Source organism: Xiphophorus hellerii, chromosome 2, assembly GCF_003331165.1.
Source record: "Xiphophorus hellerii strain 12219 chromosome 2, Xiphophorus_hellerii-4.1, whole genome shotgun sequence".
NCBI lineage: Eukaryota > Metazoa > Chordata > Actinopteri > Cyprinodontiformes > Poeciliidae > Xiphophorus > Xiphophorus hellerii.
The window spans coordinates 20,822,100-20,844,704 of record NC_045673.1 but is presented as its reverse complement, the minus strand read 5'-3'; the positions used below and the strand labels follow the sequence as shown (position 1 = coordinate 20,844,704).

The window sequence follows — 22,605 nt, the reverse complement described above, 5'->3', positions numbered from 1 at the left end:
GTGGAAAGCACTGAAAACAAGTGCCATTAGTTTGTCTTCAAGCTCAATTGTGACCCTTAAGGAAGTCCTGTGAAATGCAATGGAGTGTAAACCCTGCATAGCTAACCATCTATCATAGAGGATGTTAGGAACAAGGCTACATGTCAGTAAATTCTACTGACCCCTCTGCTGAGTCTTTTATTCCACTTTCACATGCTATACTGTCACACAAAATAGCTGTAATTTTTCTTCAAATCTTGAAGACAGGCAGTCTGAGGTGTCTGTATCTCACAAAGCCATGCTTTACCAGCGACAGGGAGACCATTCAAGCTTGTTGCGTCTGAGAGGACCTGAAACAGGAGGCGTGATGCTCTAGCTGCTCCCTGTGCGCTGAGATTTAGCTGAAATCCAGCTGAACTCATAAGGTTCACGTGGAACCAGCAGATCTATGTCGAGTCTCTTCTGCTCTTTTTCGCTGTCAACTGTCCGGTAGCCGAGCAGCGACATGGCCCCTTTGCACAGATCCTGAATGCGTTTGACCTTGCTGTGTTGCAGCAAGGTGCGCCACGCCTGCGACACCTCATTGGCATTCCTAGAGGTGATCTGGAAAGCCTCTTTCTTGCTGCCTTTCCCTTTTCCGTGGGTCACCTTGTAGATCCATTCCTCCATCTGATTGGTCATCTCTAAACCGACAAAGTCATAAATATCATTAATCTCTTTCAGCGGGTTGCGTGCCACGTCTTCATACCGAATCATTTTGTAGCGACCTTTCAGAAACGGAGGTGGCTTCAGGATTGCTCTTTCATTGATGCGTACGTGGCTCCTGCAGATCTCCTGCATCACTTCGTACTGGACACTGGCTGCTGGTACGTTTCTTTGCTCCAAGACGATGGCGCTGTCCACGTCAAAAGATTTGGCTGATTCCTCTCTCGACCGTATCACGGCCCGCGGGTCTCGAACGAGGTGAACGATGCGGAGGTCCAGGTTTGGGTCTCGAAAAAGGGGATAAAGGGACTCCAGCTCAAAAAAACGAGTTTCTTTTAAAACCACATGGCTGTAAGTGTGGCAGGCCTTCTCCACCTTCTCCAAACCTTGAGAATCACATTTCTTTTGGCAAAGAGTCTCATTGCTCATGTCACTGCGCCGTGTGAGGGAGCATGCAGGAGGTGAGCACAGTGCCCGACTGTGGTGAAACATAAACAAGGTGGACATATTGTAGTTCTCAGGCATGTACGAATCCATCACTGAGAAGTCACACTGGTACAAGCTCCGCATTAGATCCCTCACAGCCATTCGGAGAACTCGTGCACCAGGTTTCTCTATTTTGGTCCAAACGTGCCACCCGGGCTCCATGAGGTAGAAAACAGACGGGTGCTGACTGAAAACCTGACCCAGGAAGGATGAACCTGATCGCCACGACGACAGCAGCAAAACGTGAACTTTGCCTTTTCGGGGAGGGGAGTCGCAGGGGCTTAGCTGGTAGTACCAGTTGCAGAAGAGCACAACTGCTGCCCCCTGCAGGACAACCAGAAAAATCATAGTGTTGAAGTTCACTCTGCAGCGGGGACTCATGACTGCAGGTCACTTTAAGCTTCTGAAACAGACAAGGAGAGAGGAAGACAGGTTTTTACGACAGCAGGTCCAAAAATCCAACATTTTTATTCATATATGTTCTACCTCCTTTCTCGGGTTTATGTCTGACAAGACAAAGTCCATTACACCCTACGGATTCAGAGTCTCTATTGAACCCTTAATCGTCACACCCAAAACACTGACATGTCAGACGGGTTCCATGAGGAACACAAGACACCTCAGGACATTTAATTAACAAACCACCTTGACAAAACTAGTGGTCTCTGCTTGCTTGTAACCATGTTCAATGGACTGAATTCCTATTTTGCATCTCTCTGACCACTCAAAGCGTTGTACAATATTACCACATTCACCCATTCACACTCTAAAAAGGCAGATGTGGCCAATATGAACCTCAAAAAGTGTCACATTATTCTTTTATAATACTTACTGATAGAAGTGAAGGTCAAGAGTGTCAGTCTTTTTCATAATAAATAACTGCATGGCTCTACAAAATAAAACCCATTATCAAAAAAGTTTACAGCTACATTACATTAGGTTTGCAAATGTTGTCTGTTAGTTTATCATTAAACAGTGCCTATTCGTGTTTCAGTATTTGTGGATTCACCTATTAGTGGGTTTTTCCAAATTGTTCAAAATGCTTATCAAAAAGATTTGAAAGAAAAAGCAGGTTGAGAAGCTGAAATACTTCGGCTCCGTGATGCTTGACAAGCCACTGGCTGGCCAAGACAGCAAAACACCAGAGAAAATTTGAAACATCATCTAACTTCAGCAACTAACATTCCCTTGTTGAACATAAATGTTTGGGTTTGTTTTAGTTATGCAATCAACTCTCTAGCTGAAGAGGAAGAGGATTGTGGAAAAATCTTTCGACTTTACGCATCAGAAAAAAAATTTTTTATGTGGCATGCACCCAAAAGAATGGTTTGGCATAACTAGTAGGACAAGTCTTGAAACACCTGCTGAGTTTAGAACATGAACATTTTTCTTCAGGCTGAAAAACAGATTTATTAATGACATTGATGTGAACTAAGTCAGATTTAAGCTGTTATTTTTCATTCTTTTAAACTCTTCCAAAACAGTGCTGCCAGAGTCCTGACCAAAACCTGACCAAGCATGATGCTATACAGCCTCAACAAAAACCCCTGAGCCATATGTGACAACAGTGGAAAAGCCAAATTTGATTTCCAAGCAGGGGTGAACTGGGATAATCCAGAATTTGATACCATCTCAAGCCACCAGAAGCGAATTAACGCAAACCACCAAGACTGAGTTAAATTAAATCGTGGTTGGAACAAACAGCTGCCTGGAGACTACCACTTGACTTTGCATTGAAACAAACATATCATGCAGTCAAGAAAAAAAATAAATGTAGAGCTATCCTCAAATATAGTTTCAGCCAGGCAGAAACTACCCGAGAGAGTGGCATGAAGGGCATGGATTGGTTTTTATTAAGTTGGATCTGTCACATGAACCACGTAGCCCCACTATGCCTCCACCTTAACAACAACCTAGGCTAGGGGGAAAAAAAAAGAAAACCATAATTTCAGCAGGAAACATGACCCTAGCTACGTTGCTAATTACAACATGTAGAGTGGGGTGTGTTGCAGCGACTGAACAAGGAGATTCAGTTCTGCAAACGTTACAAAATAATGTCCTCCACTCCATTTATGCACTACAGTACATGGAGTGTCTAATTTATGTCTAATGTATTTGAATGTCATCTGTACAGGTTAGGTAATAATCATTCATTCCCCTGGTAGATTTTATCTCCGAGTTTTAGCTTCCAACTTGGTTGCATTGCTTCATTTGAATGAATTTCACATTAAATATTTGAAAGTATTTATGTGTTTGTAATGTAATTTAAGGAAAAAGGAAGAAGGAAGAAATATGTTTTCTTCCTTCCAGTAATAAAGCACTTCAAATTTACTGATTTATGGACACTTATTTACCAAAAAACTGCATCCCTTTTCTGAAGTCATGGAGAAAATCTTGTCTTAATCTTGTGTTTCCTCAAACTTTACAGACTTTGGTCAAATCTGAGGAAACTTTTCCAAAACTTTGAAGCACCACATGTTTGCACTTGCAATTTGTAGTTTCTTAAACAGTATTGCACGAAACCTGACACGTTAAATGCTACAATATGGGGCGTTCAGGAGTGTGACACTAGAACCAACAGTTGTATGAAGACATATCCACATGTTGTATCATTCCCCAAAATGTTGTAAAAACAAATCCCCAAACGCTGGACATTTGCAAAATATGACAAGTTGCATTGAGCAAACCTAAAAGGAAACCGTTTCACTCTTTGAATGTAATCTTGTGTAATATTTGAGGCACGTAATTCACTGTTTTGAATGACTATGCTTAGATGCCCTCCTAAGTGCCTGAAACAAATCTGTCCTGACATTATTTGAGCCTTCTGATGGTGAGAATCTGATTCTAGAAATGCTCGTTCTTTGCCTGATGCTGATTTTTTTGTTCACCTGATTGACCATTTGACTACACTACATCACAAAAATGAAATAATCGACATGCCATATTAGTGATCTGTTTGCATACCTTTTTAGTTATTTTAGTGTAGAATGACCCTCATTAGCAACATTTAGTTGTATCAATCGTAAATTGTTTACCATGCAACCCTGTCACAGTGTCATAGATATAGAACAATCTCAGAAATCAATTATGAGTTTCACCCTTTCAGAATAAAAGCACTCGGTAGGCTGCATGCTGCTCTTTCTTCATTCGCGGTTGTTTTTGCACAACATGATGAACAGTTTATTTACAATCGGCTTATTAAACAGTGAGTATGATACAGTGAGTCAGCAACTTTAATCACAAGCAGTTAAAAAAGAAAGTAAGTTCCTTACAGGTGAGTCATTAAGGATGACGTGCACACAGACAGGATTTTTCTGTCTATCTCCTAAAAATAACTTTTACCGAATTCAATGTGTTCCACACAAACTCACCCTGTCACCACAACCCACCTTGTCTTACATGTCATTTTAATAATGTACTTAGAATGTCATTTATAAACTTCAAACATCTTTACAGTTCAAAGTTGAGAAAAATCTTAATCATAGTATTTCTGTAAAATCTGTAATATAGAGCAGTGGTGTACTACAACATTAGAGGATACCTTATGCTGACAGCAAGATTGTTAACAGTTTGTTTGTGTTGTTATAAAGGTTTTGGAAATTCCCCATTGTGCTGCAATACATCACTAGACAATCGTTCCCACGAGGAAGGAATGTGCACAAATTGTGCCTAAAACAGGTTTCGAAATCTTACTGTAAATGTCTAAGGATGATCTATCTTTCTGTTAATAGAATAACTTTTACAGAAAAGTTAATCTATTATCCGTCTCTGAGTTGTTCAGATTTAGTTTATCTGAACTAAATTACGATTCAGTAACTCAGTCTAATCTCTAGCTGTTAGATAAGGTATTTGGAGTTCATCCTGATCAGATAATTGTCTTAACATGTTTGTTTCAGGTGAGGAAAACACCGCTGCAACAAAACTTGTCCCTACAACCTTATATCTGCAGAAGATTAAATATGTTACCATTACAAAAATACAAAAAGCTGAGCTTGTTACATTTTACTTGTTTGGCACCGATTTACCAAAATATCAATTGCTCTTGCTTGTTCCTCAGTGTTGTTTATGACATGTTGCTCATCTCATCTATGTAACAAGGCTAACAGATACACCCCTTCATGTAACTCAATACAGGCCCCAGGGTTAAACAACCTACTTTTAAATAGTATGAAGCAATTCATATCCCACACTGCTCCAAAATACAATTAGAAGAGTAATTTAAGCAACTGAACCACCAAAACTGCAGGAGTTTGAACACTGCCCAAAAACACAAAAGGTGTTTGGTGAGGGATTCATAAAAAGACATTCATGAAACATTTGATCGTTCTTGAAACAATTGGCTTGTTGTTTTTAAGCTTTATAAATTCAAAAAGCAAGAAATAAAACGTATTAAATTCTAATTTTCACAGACCATCGTTAAATCGTATTAGATAACTGGAAGATTTTCACAGTAGTCTCTTAATCAATCCAGTGCTTTTTCAGAAAACTTGACTGACACCAGAAGAACAGTGCGTGTCTAAATTTGTAAAAGGAGTTACGATAAACTGGAATGACTCATTCCCAGACAAACGCATGACTGTAAAGTTCACAGTGTACCCAAGAACAAAACCATGTGATACTTCTGACATGGTTTGCGACACAATGATTCTTATCTACATTGGCTTATTTCCAAGTGTCACTGCTCTTCATGCACATGTTTTAACACGTACTCATTCCTTGCCTCGGCTGAATGGATCTCATAGTAAAACTGCGTTACAGTGTTTAACCATCTGAAAGCCGATTTCATTCACAAAGAAGGCAAAATCTTGGCTGTCCTCAAATAATTTATAGTTTGAAAACCTACCAAAAACATTTCTATGGTGAACTCCTTTAGTTAATGTAAAAGGCAACGATTAATTCTCAAAGAATGCAAAATAATTTCATTCAGTTTGGTAAATTTCAAGCCCAGGTGATCACACAACGCTGCCACCTACTGATTATATTTGGTAGGTGTGACATTATGCATTTTCCAGACACATAGTGCCATTTTATAGCACAATCAAGCAACCATGTTGTTATAAACATGCTATACATATCAAACATAATTTAAAAGAAATTTTACTTTGCAATTTACTGCCTTAAAATTGGTCTCTGTCTTTTTAAGAAGGACCTCTTCTTTCCAACACTCCGCTTTCAGCACGCCGTCACAACAATGTCTTTCCATCAAGCCGTTTACAAACGTTGTTAGGAGCTTTGGCCTCAGAAGTAGTTTGTATGCTAAGCTCAGCAGACTCACATTCCCTCAAAGTGTTTGCTAACGACTGCAGTTGATATATATTATTACATATATATTATTATATATCAATGGGCTATGCTTTGTGAGACCAAGTGTGTTTGCATCCTGGATGGCTGCCAAGGCAGATCCAACAATTCCTCAAACATGCATAAAAAAATCAAAGCAACACTTCAAGTATGTTTTTGTTGAGGGAATAACAATAAACATGACTTAAATCTCAAAAAAGTCGACTTTAAATAATACCCCCACTTTAAGATATGAACCGTTTCAGTGCTGACCATGATTAATTTCCTCTGCTATGCAGACAAAACCTGACCAGTTTTGTTTGTTTTTGCCATCTTAAATGTCTATTTGTAACGAAATTATAATCTCAACAGTACACTGTTTCTGTGATAAGGCAGGAAATTATATAAAACTATAAACAGAGAAGAAGGTGGGCCATGGAGAGAGATACATTCTGCTAACACTAGGAGGCAGCAGAAAAGGAGAACCATTTATTTCTTTACATATACTGTAGATCCCTCTCTACTGTTACACAACACTAACATGTCTGCACACCCCACACGTCCTGCACATGTAATGTTTTACTTTTACCTCTGGGTTGGCGCTGTGGAGCACGTCTTGCAGGAATAAGACGCCACAGAAAAAGTTTCGTTCTCCAGGCTGTCTCTGTGGTGAACACAATCAACACCTTACAGTCAGTATAATCCGCTATTCAGCTGTGAAGCAATACACTTATTTGCACCATTTTAACCTGTGTTTCTAAAGGAAATTATACAAATATTGGGTATACATATTTACAAATTGTTTATTTAGTTGTTTATATATATATATATATACCTTAAGCGGGTGAAACCACAGTCAAATTCTGTGTGCAATGATTGGAGCCAAAAGAGAGGAAGTAAAGTTGCATAAACTATAATCAAATGTTGATTTTTCTAACAATGCTGAACTCCTGATGAATTGAATCAGATGAAAATACAATTTGACACTTCCTATTAGTCAACAAATTGAGCATTTATTCAAAACAAGTACATTTTCACCTACTAAAGTTACTTGGCACACTAATAGAACATTGGAACGTTGTTTTTCTTTTTTAAACATTTGAACTAATTTGAATAAAATTTGACTGCAATGTTTGATCAGTTGGATCAATTGGAATGAATGCAACTGACTTTGAATCTGGTTTTATAAATTGAATTGACTTCTTTAAGTGCCAAACCGTCAGTGTAATAAAGACAACAACTGGTTATACTGGTGTCTAAAAAAAATAAAACTTTAAAAGACATTCAGAAGGATTCTCTACCAGTTCCTGCTACAACGTGGACTGATGCTGTTGCAAACCCTGTCCAGTGTTTCACTTTGCTTGAAGCTCTACCCCTGTGGTGCTTAAATGAGATGTTAGGTCAGCTGGGTTCTGCCTCACTGAGTTTTTAATGACCTGAAATCATGTGCCCTGCTGGATGTTTGAGCTGATTTATTACAGCTCTTTGTGTATTTAACTGCTTATTTAAAAACCAAAAATAGTCAGTGTTGGAAACTTATCAAAAAGATTTACAAGCATAATTAAAAGCATTTTTTAAATTATGACAGCGGTTGTGAAGAAGCCATGGGTGCAAAGGAGATTGTTTTTTAACTCAAAGATCATCTTAACATAGATCTGAACAGAGCTGTAGTAGAAGTAAAAGATCGACATTGAGTTGTTTTTAAAAGCAGATATCTTGGTGCATTTTAGGCTTTTTTTTTTACTTACCAGAACATAAAAACTAAGCATGACATCTTTCATTCAGTTATGTCTGTAAGTCAAACCGAGACACCAACAATTCCTCAAAAATATATTCTTCTCCTAATGTTTTCAGCTACAGTCACGTCATTTTTCATCTTAGAGCTTCAGTCTATTTTTTTTTTATTTTTTCAATTTTTTTCTCCGAAGAGTTTTTGCGGCACTAGTGGCTCGTATTTTTTTAGACAGTAGGCAGACGGGAAGGAGGGTGAGGAGAGGGGGAAGACATGCGGCAAAGGTCGTCGGGACCGGGAGTCGAACCCGCGACGTCGGCGCCGAGGACTAAGGCCTCCAAACGTGGGGCGTGCTAACCCCCTGCGCCACCACAGCACGCCCCGAGCTTCAGTCTATTTATTGTTGAGTTGAACTTTCCATCTCTGTCAGATTGTTGCAGATTATACTTCACCAGCTAAATTAGCCCTGAGCTTAAAATATCAACAACACCCTAACTTAGAGCAGAAATATTCTGCAACAACAAACAGAACAAAGTCTGTATTCCAAGAGTCCTGGGCCATCCTACGTAGCAGGTGTAGTTTATTCATAAATAAGCTTGCAGACAAGAACGATGTCATCAACAAATGGCCAACTTTCAACAACAACAAAAAAACGTAGTTACTCTGCACATCTAAAAACAAAATAAAATAAAATAAAACCAAAGAGCTTCACTTTTACTGTACCTTGACTTTACTTATAACAAAGTGGGTTTTAGTATTTTACTTGAACATTAACTTTGACTTATTCTCTTTGATTCGTTTATTGGAAAGAAAAAGCCAAAATATAAAAATTTTTCCTAACAATGAGTGTGAAATATCTTGCATTTTAACCGTTGGGAGTGACTCGGCCAGAGTGCTGACCTGAAGTTGATAAGACAGGAGGGAGCAGAAATTAGGGTGGAGAAAACGAGGCCAACAGCCCCAAAGACCTGGAGCAAATCACCAAAGAAAAACCATTAAAGTGCCAGCAGGAACATGCAGGAAGCTTTTCAGGAATTTCAGAAGCATTTCATTGCTGTAATACTAGTAACAATTTTTCCATTAATCTGTGTGGAAGTAATTTTCAATGCTAACCTTATTTTGTTCAAATGTAAATAACCAGAAAATTGATATTGTAAATAACCAATTGAAATTTTTACATTTTCTTCCTGTTGTTTGAGAGTTAGTTGCCTGTTGCATTTCCATAGAATCAAATTTCTTGATTGAATTTAAATCATTTTGATAATAGATAATAATTTGGGGTTTAACTGTTTTTTTTTTTTTTTAGCTACAATAGCCATCCAAACCTTCACAGAGCATCAAAAATGGTTTGACCTGTTGCCAGTTTGAGACGACATTATTTATGTTATCTTAATAATTAAAGATTTCAGTCTGACAACATCAATATACTCCTCAATAAAGACAAACCATGGCACAAGCAAACTTAAACGCTGCTTTAGGCTCCCACGCCAGCAGGAAGACCCCCAAGAACTCTTCACTCATCTCAAAAAGTTTATATTTGTCTGTCCTCTGATTGATCCAGGTCAACAACTTAGGTAAGGGCATCTGTTGCTTGCAGAAATTTAACTGTTATAGAAGAATGTTTTTCCCTCTTGCGCTTGGTGAAGGCGGACGCTTTTTTCCTCTGCTCCCTCCCTGCCCTGCTTGTTCTGTTTTTGTCCTGTCTTTTTCTCTATTTTTGGAACCTTTCTATGCACATCCTCCAAATCTACAAATTATGGATCTGGTCAACCCAATGCAATTGATCAAATTTTCTCTACGAGAAGACTGGACACAATCTCAGTCCTGATTGGGAACTGAGATGGATCAGTGAGACTTTATGAGAGTGAGATTGAAATTTATAATCTAGACATTCTGTATCTGAATTGGCTTTTCCAGTGTTGCCTTGGAAGGGCTGCATATTTCCAATCTCCTTGAACATAATGCTCCTTCCCACCTCACCCGCTTCTGTTATCCATGCAGCTGTGGAGCTGAGCGCTCCCAAGGACATCAAGCCTTGATAACAACATCATATCAGACTCATGCCGGGAGGCTGAGCAACGTGGTTTCATGGCCCTGTGATGTCACCGCCTTCACTCATGTCTTTGCTTTGCCCTTTGTTTTGTCTGAATGTTGCTGTGTGCCCTAATGTGTCCTTTCCTCTTTTTATTTCATTCCCCTTTATTATTATTTAGAAACTGTGTAGTACTCACTTTTAACCCAGAAAAGGAATTAGATTAGTCACTCTTTAGCTTATTATTTTAGAAACTGTACAGTGCTCTCTATTTAGACCAATATTATGCGTCTTAGATTAATTTTTGGATTATTATGCAGAGAAACTCCTATTACTGCAACCAGAATTATTCTTCCAGAACAGGAACATTTAGTTTTTATTATTACTTAGAAACTCTGGAGTACTCATTACTTTTACAAATTTAGAGCATACATAGGAAGTCCAGAAAATACTTACTTACACTTATCTAGCAACCCAGACGTCCAGAGGATACTTACTTATTTACACTTATTTAGCAACCCAGAACAGGGATTAGAACAAACTTAGAATCCAGAAAAACTACCTTAGCAAATACATTTTAGACTCCTACTCTTCCAACCCAGAAAAGGAAATAGACCAGAGGATACTTATATTTATCTAGCAACCCTGAATATGAGTATCTAGTTTATCTAGTTCATATACTTTGGATCAACATTATTACACTACTTTTTAGACTCCAGTTCTTCTAACCCAGAAGATACTTAGTAACCCTGAACAGGAACACCTAGTTTACTTTCTTTAGATCAACAGTAGATAATTTTTCTTCTTTTGCTCTTTCTTTTGGTTTGTTATTTTGTTTGCATTTCCTTTTAATTCATGTAAAGCCCTTTGTATTGCCTTGTTGCTGAAAATGAGCATTATAAATAAAAGTACCATTACCGGATAAAAAGCCATTCTTTAAAGAAAGTAGTAATAATCTTCATTGGCAAAGCCTGCAGGGGACACAACAAACACATGCATACAGATACGCCAGGCAGATGGGTCCAAAATTATAGTCTTTGTTTAGTCATGCATAACGGTAAGTGTGGCAGAAAAGAAAGTCTGCATAGAACTGTATAAGAACCATTCCTTAGATCAAACATGAAATAGAATAATAAACTGTAAGAGATAAGAAATAGCTTTGACTTCAATTGAGCTGTATGGACATGCGTTTTTAGTTTGCTTTTAAAAACATCCAAACTTCCTTTTCCACAGCTGAGGGCCCCAATAAGAAAACAACTCCTCCATGTATGTTCTAATTCTCACACCAAAAGCAGACTTTTCCACAATACCTGCTGAGATTATTTAGAGTTTTAGATAGCAGTAAAAAGCACCTTAAATCAATTCAATGTTTAAAAACAGTGTGATGTGAGCTCGCTTTCTGGGCCACTTCTGCATTTTTGGGGCCGAGCTCTGAAGTGGAGCTAAGCTTATTTTACAAGAACCAGAAAGCAGGACATTACAATATCTATTCTACAAGCTATAAAAGACACACTACAGTCTCTACATTGAACTAGGAGAGAAACTGTGACAGTTCTTCAACTAATAAAATGTATTTTTTGTCACATATAATATATGGTGGTTTCACATAATGTGGTTTGTTTCAAGTTTGATTCAGGAATTATTGGGCTGAGCTGAATGAATCATTGCCGGTGTTTGAAGCAGGGCTGTGAGTTTGTCTGTGATAATAACTAAAACTGATTTCGCTAAGTTTGTCTGCGATAATAACTAAAACTGATTTCGCTAAAGGAAACTCGGAGCTATCCATAACTTAACATCCCGATAAGGCAACACAATCTGGGTCACAAATGTCTCTGTATCCCCTCACTAGTCCGACACACTCGAGCCCAGTTGTGTGCAATTTTCAGCTTATAAAGCACCCTGGACTTATCTATTAGGTTAAACTTAACAAAAAAATATACATGTGTAAGTTTTTTTCTGTTAAAGTTTAATAACTTATACAATTAAGTTTGTTTCCTCGTCTGCAATGAACCAACTCAAGGGACGGAGTGAGGACAGGAAGAAAGTGGCCAAAGTTGATTTATTCAAACTCATGTAGAACAGAATGAGAAGAAAAACAAATCCTACCTTTAAAACTATTTTCCCGTCGTCTCGCTGTCTTCCAGCGGGGAGTCGTCGCTCGGGCCACCGCGTCCCCAAACCCCGCGGTGCTCCCTGCCGCTCTCCGCCGCAGCAGACCACCAGATGTACGGACAAATGCCTCCCGCGGCCCTCTGGGGTAAAGAGCGGAGCTTTCTGAGACGTGTCCGGTTGCTCTGCCGTGCTGAACTGGATGGGCAGTGGGCTGGGCGGAGGCTGGTGGGTGGGAGAAACAGGCGGGTCCCTGAGGCAGGGATAACTGTCCCCAACCCGGGGTACAACACGCGGGTAAGGAAGCCGACAACCTCCAACAGCGCTGAAAGCTAACGTCTAGTGGGCTCGACGTTGCTAAGCAACCTTAAAACCCAGCTGCAGCGTTTGCTAAAGAGCCTCTTAACCTGGGCTGAGACACACCAAATGCCCTGCTGCCATTTTTAATTTTAGGTTAGAAAAAATAATATTTGTCTCTTCTTAAAAAGTGTTCAAGGTCCAAATGTGCCAAGAACAACGGGAAGTTGTCCAATGATTACAAGTGCTGTACAACCTGTTGTTTTAAAGTGTTTTACAAATAAAATGGACATTGACAAGTGTCAATTTTATACTGCATATTGAAAATGCAAACTAGTTCCTTTCAGCACAAGGACGGAGGGTAATTTCAAAAGAAACCGGCTATTCACAGAGTGCTGGATCCTGGAAAGTTTAGTGTTGCTTTGAAGCACAAGACTATATTGATCCCACAGCAGAAACAGGCAAAACAGCCTGTAGAGAATGAAAAAAAAGAATAATAAAATAGGATAGAAATTAGAGTGCTCATATGTACAAAAACATGATTAAATAATAGTAAAGTATTTGATTGTTAGTTATTTTGTTTTTTTCTTAGTTGGATCTTGAATCTGAAATATGCAATATTGCATTTTTCATGGTTGAGTGATCCGAGGTGAGATTTAATTGGCAGCAGTGGAGAAAGAAAATGGAAGAAGTGTTTACAACTTACCTGACGACTTTAATATGTTAGTGTCTTAAAATTATTTTCTTTTATGTTGTTGCAGTTGAAACAACCATCTACTGAAATGCTGAAAGTTAATCATTTTCTATTCACATTATTATAGAGGGAATGCTAAGAGGAAGCCTTATTGGAAGACAACTCCAAGTACCCACAACAAACTAATTAAAGCCCATTTGCTGAAGTATTGCTTAACACTATGTGCATTTTCACAATAATGAACAATTAAAAATCTGAAAACCACATGTAACAGAGCTCATTGTTGCAGTGTATTTGTGTCCGCTTCTTCACATCATCATTTCTCTTTCTCATTTGTTTTTACGGTCAGTTACTGCCAGCAGGCAGGAAAGCAAATAATACGTTTCACCTCCACTCAATAGAAAAAGAAGGCCAAACGCTTCTAGTTACATGTAGGTAACAGCCAAAGACGTTCACATTCACTGTTGATGAGAACTGTTATCTTGTCATCTGTAACATTTTTCCAATTACTTAATTTAGGGAATACATTTAGCATCTGAAAGTATCTCTGTAAATAAACTCAAAGAAGGTAAGCCTGATCACATGATTCCCTTTCCCCTATGCCCTAGGACAGAGTAATAGGATGCACCTGGTTCCTGTACACAGCAAGCTCATATCCTGTCCTTCATCTCTCTGCTGCCAAACGCAAGCCACTCTGCATAGAGATGGGACGGTGGCTTTATTCTGAAGCGCTAGTCTGGAATCAGTTTGAAAAAGTCACGCCAACATGCAAAAAGAAAAAACAACAAATGGCACCCTGTCATGCCAACGGTAGATAGCAGAAGTAGCAGCATGGTTGTTGAGAATCCACTTATTTCCTTCATTATTCAAGAATTTCCACTGCAATTGGTTATTTTTTAAGTTATAAGCTGTGTTGATTCCAGCACACCTGATTTAAATTGCACTACCTCCTCAGGATGCCCTGAGAAGATTGTTCTGTTACATTTTTAATTAAAAGTCGACAGATTTCACTTGGAAGCTAAACACAAATATCTTAGAAACATTAACACAAACAATTGAATTAAGAATTGAGAGAAATTTGTGGGTTTCTATTCATGGCTGCCTCTCAGCGGCCCAACAAAAAAACTGTTGGCAAAAGTCTGAGAATTTGTCTCTCGTTCAGCCTTTCAGATAGTATAGCATAGCATCAGTCAGTGAGCACATTTCTACTACTACCATTAGCTGCGTTTCCATTGGCCATAAAATTGCGCAGTTTGACATTTCGAAAATAAATTTGCTTAACAGAAAACTCTTTTCAATTATCAATAAAAAGTTTTGGCACTAGGGTAAGTTGGTGTTTTAGCCTACCAACGTTCCAGTGGAAACACTTTTCGCATCACATGAGTCACATGATCAACAACCGGATGTTTCCTCTAGCGCAAACCACGAAGAAAATGATGACAGGAAGTGGTTGGAGGATGAAGGTGTGGTATGTTTTTTAATGACTAATGTGAACACATTTATTCATGTGTGATTTTAACTTTGTGTTTTTTCAACATTAGCAAAATATTGAGAAAGGTTGGCGCACATTTGAAATGGAAATGCAGCTATTGTTTTTAGCTAATTTTGCTAACAGTAGTTAGGCAAATCTCACTGTTGGTTTCAAACCTTGAAAAGGAGCATGGCTCAGTTGGATTAGATTTGATTCCCAGAGCCCATTTCTGAATTTAGATGTGGAACAAAACTTTAACCGGAATCACTTCTTGTTTCTCTGTCGTCCGCTTCAGCTTCTACTCTCAAATTTTCCATGTTTCACCTGTTCTGTTACTTTACTTTGTTCCTTTTTGTTTATGTCCCGCAAGAAAATATTTAGTGTCAACATTTCTTCTAATCACCACTAAAAGCATCCCAAATCCAGCCATAACTTCACAGCATAGTGAAGATTGTAACAAATAACAAAGAACTACCTCAAATCAGGTGGACCCTGGTGCTCTCATCAATTTCCAAATAAACCAAAATCAGCACTTTCTGTGAATAGCTGTGCTGGAAGGAGCTAGCAGCAATGAATGCTAAGTAGGACAAGGCTCTATTATATGCAAACAGTACTTCCCTATTCAGATCGGCAACAAATGCCTCAAACATGAGTAAATAATGGCCTCATAGCATCCTCATCTGACTTGAATTATTCTGAAAACCTCAGCAGCAAAGAGGAAAGTGTCAGAGGGTGTAACAGTTACGTAATTCTCCGCTTGGCCCTAACCAGTGGAATAAGTCATTTACATGAGCTAATTCAGAGGGATGGGCTCAGAGCCACGAACACAACCAAAACAAATAAAGCACATCCTGGCAAACTTTCCTGGGAAAAGTTTGGCTGAGACTGGCTGCAGGAAGAAGCTAAATGAAAAGAGACACCTCTGAAGCACAGCTGACCAGAAAAACTGGTCAGCTGTTTTCTAATGTTGGGTTTCATCAAGATGTTAATGGGTCTCAACTTTCAGAAACTGATGGCACTTTTTGTTCCATCAAGTGAAATTACTTGGAAGATGAACACAAAAATGTTAGCAACAGCAACACATTAGCAAGTGTAAAGTCTTGTTAATTTAAAACTTTAATTTTAACCGTATGTATTGTTGACAGGCTCCATATTACCGCAACAGAGCAGCCGATAATATGCTGCTACCTGTACGCATCATCACAGTGCCTGGTTACACATGTATCAAGTTTTTTTATAAAAACATTTTTTCCACCAGCTCTAAATCTTTTAAATTTTCAAAGCTAATTCAGAACATTATTGTTTCTTTGAATTTTTAGAGAAGGATGTATTTCTACCTCTTAAGTCCTAAAAGCTATTGATATAAAGAATTCAATTTGGGCTTACAAATGACTAATGTAGATTTCTCCAAGCTTCTACTGTTAGACTCATAAAGACAAGAACATTCAGTAGTGAACATTGGAGGTAAGGGCGACACACATTTAAATTAGTGCAGAGGAGGCACCATTTGGTGGCACTACAGTGGCTGAAGTGTTTTGCAATGACAGCAACTCTCCAACAAAGTGCTAGGCCTCATAAAATCCCAGCAGATTTTCAGTCAGGCTTTTGAGAAGTTTTAGTATTCATTTCGCCACAGATTTTGGTAACTGTGTTGTTCTTGTGCTTTAAGACTTGACAGTCACATTTGATACAGTGGACTATGGAGTTGTAATCTCTCGCTTACAGCAGTGGGTGGGTGTGAGGGGCTTGGTTCTGGAAGGGTTCAGGTCCCATTTGTCTGGGCGTACATTCGGTGTCGGCTTTGGTAGATCTGCATCCTCACATGTCTTCCTTTTGGAGTTCATCAGGGCTCAATCATAAGTCCCTGTTTTTTTCCTTCTCTACCTGCTTCCTCTCTGCTCCATTTTTAGGTAGGATGGTATACACTTTCACTGTTATGCGAATGATGTGCAAAGTTACCTGCCTCAGCAGAAAGGACGCCTCTTCGGTCTGTTGTTTACTGGACTGTCTTGACGAGATTTGGGTTTGGACGTCCTTAAACAATTTGAGTTTCAATGAAAAGAAAACTGAAGTTACGGTTCTTGGCAGCGCCTCCACCTTTACCTCCCTTGATCTTAGTTCCCTTGCAGACTTTATAGAGACAACTATTGCAAATAATGTTCATCCTCGAGCTGCAATCCACACAACCTGCTATTAGAAAAGCAAAAGACAAGAGATGAATGGATGAATGGATGGAAGAAAGGAAGTGAGGTGAGGTGAAGACAAAACGAGCAAAAGTTCCAATTTCCAAATACTTGTGGAAACAAAATGTTAAATTTAACAGTTTAAAAAACAAGTCATCTTGCCATTATTAAATGATTGTTTAAGGAATTACAAAAAAATAGTTATAACTATCCTTTATGTAGTTACCTGGAAAAATATTAAACTATTAAACACCCAGTTTCACGCAAATATACAAAAAATGTATTTGAATTAATGAGAAAAGACAAAGAAAGAAACCTATGGGTCCACCAAAGCTGCTGCATACACTGTACAAAATAATCAATTTTATTTATATCACAAACTGTTTTAAAACATATAACATTCAAGTTGCAAAAATAAAGACAATTCACAAAATCCCTACACTTCAAATGCTATGAAACAGCAGAAAAAGAAGAAGAATTATCTTCTAGAAAAAAGGTTTATTAGGTTACTACACAGAAAAAACTATAGAACTCTATAAGACAATAAATGTGCTTTCCTTGTAAGTTTTCCTTTACAAAGAAAAGTCTAATCAGCTCTCTGATTAATCAGCACAAACAGAAACAACTTTCTGTCCTGCGTCCATAAGTTTTAGATTCTGAAATTAATCTAATGGGTATTCAATGAGAGTCATCTGGGTCGTGCTGTTACAGGAAAAAAGCCTTTCAGGATGTTTAGACCGACTTCACAGACGCAGCAATAAATTAACCCATGCAGGGAAATGAGTAGTTAAAATTTATTACTTCCTTCTTACATAAGAAGGAAGTCGTGTCTCTTGACACCAACTTGTTCTTTTAAGTGTGATATCGGAGCAGACTTATAATGCTTTTATAAGTGTTGCCCGGAAACAGCAGTTTGAGAAGCAAAAGTATGCAAAATTAATTTATCTATTCAGTTCTGGTCTCACTACATGTTATTCTTGGTGTCAAATTCATTCTCACTAATGAAAATCTTTTTTACTTGTGTATGTGTTCTCATAACAACGCCATAAAAAGTCCTGGACGGATCAACTCTCTCATTTAACATTTAGTTAGATTATGAAGTTAAAAAAGAACAATATCAAAAATATGGAGCCATTTGAGAAAATTTCATATAGTCTACACCTATAGAAAACACATTACCCCTGTATCAGGAAAAGTGAGGTTTTCCCACAGGTATGGGTGCGGTTCTGATGACCTGGTTCTGGAAAACAAATCTCTTGATGCGTTCAAAGACCCAAAGGAAGATTAGGAGGATGCTGACATACTGGATCCAGGCAAACTTGATGGTTTCCCAAAAGCCGGGCCGATAGGTGGAGGGAGGCAGTTAAGGCGCAAATGTAGCTCTGTCAGCAAAATCTTTATTTGGGTTTTGATATGTTCTTCAGTCCAGATCCCGACATGCCTCAGTGTTACTGACTCACCTGGTCTGAACTAGAACGTCAGAACAAGTTAATATTTACATGTCTCATTACCATTTTTAGGGAATATTTCTGTATTAAGCTTTTCAGCATTCCTTACATAACTGTGTAATATGTTCATATCCAGTGCAAGTAAGTAAAAATAAATCAAATGATGGGGATTTTCAGCTGTGTAACTTGTGTCACATTCTTTTTTTTTTATTATTCCTGTTTTCTGTTTTATGGCATTTAAAATGATTAGAGTTGGAATTTCTTGATGAAAATAAACTGGGAATGTTTTTTTGGAAATGGGACAGTCACTATCCTAAACCTACTACTTGTTTGTCTAACGTAACATTTTATACTCCAAGTATAGAACCCACCTTAAAATAAAGTATAGGCTCAATCCCGTCACTGTTTTTGTTAAAGGATATCTGATGATCTCCAAGGGATAACGGATTTCAGCATTCAGCTCAAAGGGGGAGCCATCAGCTCGACCCACAGTCCAGACCAGTACTGGACTGGACAGCACCGTCGATACTAAAGGTCAGAGAACGCAGTGAAGAAAATAATACGTTTCAATCCCAGTGCGGAGAGACGACAAGCAAACAAAATGACTCCCTTTGCTAACTTACAGTTTCTCTCCTGGTAGCTCCTCATGATGTTGATCAGGTCATATGAACTTGCAAAAAGGCTGGCGCCGTCGATCACTGAGACCTTTGCAACAAAACAGAGGAGACTGGATGACACCTGAGAGCCTGATTCTGAACAAGTGCAGAATGTGGCTAATGCACTAAACATAAGCCAACCATATTTAATTTGAAGGGAGATGGCACGCTAAATCTGCCCCGGGGGTCCTGACTGGTGGGATAGCCAGGTAATTAGATGATATGACTCCTGAAATCATTCAGTAGTACATCGCTACATGATAAGCATTCTCTGACTTTCTAGCACTTAAAGTGTCAGCACCGATTCTTTACATGCCAGTTATTGTCTATATTTACAGAAATCTTTTTCAGTAAATTTTGGGCTTATGTGAGCTGTACCATCTGAAAGTTTGTCTCTAAAAGACAGACTGCTGTATTTAAAGTGCTAGCACCCCAGGAGTGTGTGCGCGCAGGGGTGTGTGTGTGTGTGTGTGTGTGTGTATGCTCTCTTACGTTGTAAATGTTGTGGAGCCCCTTGTGAGGCAGAGGAACCCTCTGCTGCAGCCTCAGGTCTCCACTGATGAACATCTTCGCTCCGGGCACCGGAGACGAGTGCTGCACAAACGCAAGGCTCTGCATCACTACAGTGGACTTCCGCTGGAGAAGAAAAGAGATTATGTAAGAATAATCTCTGCTGCATCCTTATTTTTTTTGTGGCTGGATGGTTTACGATTATTTACTACATATTAGGTAAAAAAAGATAAGGTAAAGAATACGTACAAAGAGCTGGTAGCTGAAGGTGAGCAGCAGCTGAATACTGTATACATGTTCATCAGATTTCAGAGGAAGCTGCAGCTGAAATGTCAATAGGTCCAACTTCCCATCTTGGTTCTGGTCCTCTTCTCTCACCTATGATGTAGATGCATAAAGAAATAGAAGAAATAGCGTTTGTCTAAGTATGTTACAGTTTCCTAACCGGAACACAATAAGACGGAGACTGAAGAAGGCATGTAATTTTAAACACTGACCGATGTCAAGAAGGGCAACAGAGCATTAAAAAACAAAAACAGACACTCAAATTATTGAAGCTTTGCATGTGGTTGATGCCTTTTTCTCTTTTAAGGTCATAAAATTGATACTAAACGTTAGTGTACAACAGAAACATCGCACAGGAAAAGATCACACTGCATCCTTTATAAAAGCTGTTGAAGTTGTGATATTATCAGTAAAGCAACCCATTGTTTTGTTCTTACAGAGACGGCAGGAATCCTTAGGTTGGTGCCAAGCATGTTGTTGAGATGAGGAAACGTGCTCCAGGCAACGTAATCTCCTTGTAAACTGGTGGCTGCGAACAGCAGGGTTTGGTACTGGAATCTCACCACTGGCTGTTCTTCATAAGTTTTTCTCTTAACCCAGAAACCTGAAACAGAAACGGCAGCTCTGAACCAAAAATGCATTGTCCAGCTGTACATTTCAAACATTGATTTTATAATAATATTTTATAATTTGCCCTTCATATGTGCACTCTAAAATAACCTTAGAAGATGCAGTCTGCAAATTCACCAAGTCATATCAGAGACTTTTCAATAAACAGATAAAACCTACATTTAATTGGTATTTATAATCGGTTTAACAGTCACTCTGAGGCATGAAATTAAAAAACCTGACCTAAAAATCTACAAATTGTAGAGTGTAATCATCACTTATTAAACAAAAGTTAAGCAAAAATGGGCATACTGCAAGAAACACCTGAGTGCATCTCATGATGCTACACTTACAGCCATCTAATGCTCACACTGTTGCAGTAAAATGTTGGTACACTCTTATTTAACTTTTCTCCAATTTACTGAGGTTTCTTTCACATTATTTGAACTTTGACTAGGCCACTAGAAATGTCTTAATTTCGTTTTTCAGCAATTGGGTTGTGGATTTGCTCCTGTTTTTGGTATAATTGTTCTCAGTTTACCAAGAATTAGCTGTCACAACGACTTTGCCTCACAGTTGACTACTGAGGTGATTGTTCTGGTATGCTGTGCTAGTTTTAATTTAGCCAAAAACCTTTAGTTTGATGAAGTAGTCTTGAAGTAGTCACATGCAACTTTGCAAATCCATGTTATGCTCCCTTATAGTAGGGGTTTGCAACTCCAGTTCTCGACCTAAACCATTTTTTATCTTTGTTCCCAGCAGTTATGGCAGAGTATTATCAGCGAATAACACATAGGGACATGAGCAACATAAAAAAAAAAACACCACTGTACCTTGGCTTCTGTAAGCGACCAGCAGAGGCGCGATGTATGTGAGGCACAGGACAACCACCAGGAACAGGGTGGCCTTTGTACAAACGCTGGTTCGGTACCGGACCAGAGCCGGATGAGAGTACACTTCATAGAAAGCCATCAGTGATGCTAAAGCTAGCGAAGATGCTAACCGAGTGATCTAAAGTGAGCAAACATTCACACAAAACAAATTGAGGTGAATAACATATTGCTCTTGTTAGGTAATGTCCATCTAGCTGTCTCCAACGTCGACTTTACGTGCGTAATATTGACAAAATGTGGCGTTTTTACAGATGCTAGCGGTGCTAGCTTTCTTTTAGCGTATTAGCAGAGCAGCCACCGCGCCATGTCTAGCGTCAAACGGTTTCCATGGCTGCCACTTTTAGCAGTCAGGGTGCGTTCAAGAACTGTTGGAGCTTATTTTAAAATCGCCTACACTTAAGTTAAAAAGAGTAAAACTTTATATTGGGAAGTTCTTGTAGCACAATTTTCATAGGATATCATAGGATGTTATTTTATTTATGTATTTATTTATTTATTGCTGTTTATCTTCTTATAATCTCCACAAATTTAAGTTTATTTTTGATTGTTCTCAATGTTTTATTTTTGTTTGTCTGTTTTTTCAACATTGTATGGCGTTACAGCTTAGGCAAATGGTATATTGTAGTGGGTCTGGTTGCCCTACATTGTCAGGGCAGATTTGCTTACAAAGCTGGAACATTTGATTTATTTTACTAATTCCTTCATTACGAGAAACCATATTAGATTCGTTACACAGAGAGTGACACTTCAAATGCGTCTTTTGATTCATTTAGATTATAAATGACGACCCAAAAATCCTAAAACTAATGCAACCTCAGAAAATCTGAGTACATGATTGCCAGCAGATTTTTCCACTCGCTAAAGAAAAATCTGCATGGACTTAATACTTTGTCAGGGCTTCCTTTGCCCTGACAAAAAATGACTACCCAAACACAGCATGACATGGAGGCGGTGAGCCTAGTCAAAGCCCACACATCTTTATTAGCATCCTTCAGCGTACATGCATCATTGGCTCTGGCTTCTCATCTTTTTCTTAATAATTTATAGATTCACAGTGGGATTAAAATCGATATTTTTTACTGTAGTTTTTCCATCCACTCAACTTTCAATAAATAAGTTTTGACACACAAACAGTTTTCCTGGAGGGCATCTATGATTGCCTTCTGGACAACTCTCAAGTCAGCAGACTTCCCTATAATAATGTATGTTAATAAACATTTCACTTCTATTTTACTG

General features: G+C 38.6%; 2 protein-coding genes across 4 annotated transcripts; both read right to left on the bottom strand.

The window, feature by feature from the left end:
• Positions 1-228: 228 nt before the first annotated feature.
• Positions 229-14,682, bottom strand: LOC116711938 (carbohydrate sulfotransferase 6-like). Of its 3 annotated transcripts, XM_032551591.1 has the most exons (4): positions 12,321-14,682; positions 7,040-7,114; positions 747-1,573; positions 229-662 (listed from the first exon to the last, which is right to left on the bottom strand). In XM_032551591.1, the coding sequence occupies exons 3-4, from the start codon at positions 1,549-1,551 to the stop codon at positions 352-354; spliced, it is 1,116 nt and encodes a 371-aa protein (XP_032407482.1). In that variant the 5' UTR covers positions 1,552-1,573; positions 7,040-7,114; positions 12,321-14,682; the 3' UTR covers positions 229-351. The 3 variants fall into 3 exon arrangements, with proteins under 3 accessions (XP_032407482.1, XP_032407464.1, XP_032407475.1); XM_032551573.1 differs by having other exon boundaries at positions 229-1,573; positions 12,321-14,679; XM_032551584.1 differs by lacking the exon at positions 7,040-7,114 and having other exon boundaries at positions 229-1,573; positions 12,321-14,680.
• Positions 14,683-15,888: 1,206 nt separating this feature from the next.
• On the bottom strand, positions 15,889-21,710 carry tmem231 (transmembrane protein 231). The gene is made up of 7 exons (XM_032587468.1): positions 21,310-21,710; positions 20,305-20,471; positions 19,832-19,960; positions 19,565-19,708; positions 19,040-19,121; positions 18,839-18,944; positions 15,889-18,317 (listed from the first exon to the last, which is right to left on the bottom strand). Exons 1-7 carry the CDS (start codon positions 21,446-21,448, stop codon positions 18,155-18,157), a joined length of 930 nt encoding a protein of 309 aa, XP_032443359.1. The 5' UTR covers positions 21,449-21,710; the 3' UTR covers positions 15,889-18,154.
• Positions 21,711-22,605: the final 895 nt, after the last annotated feature.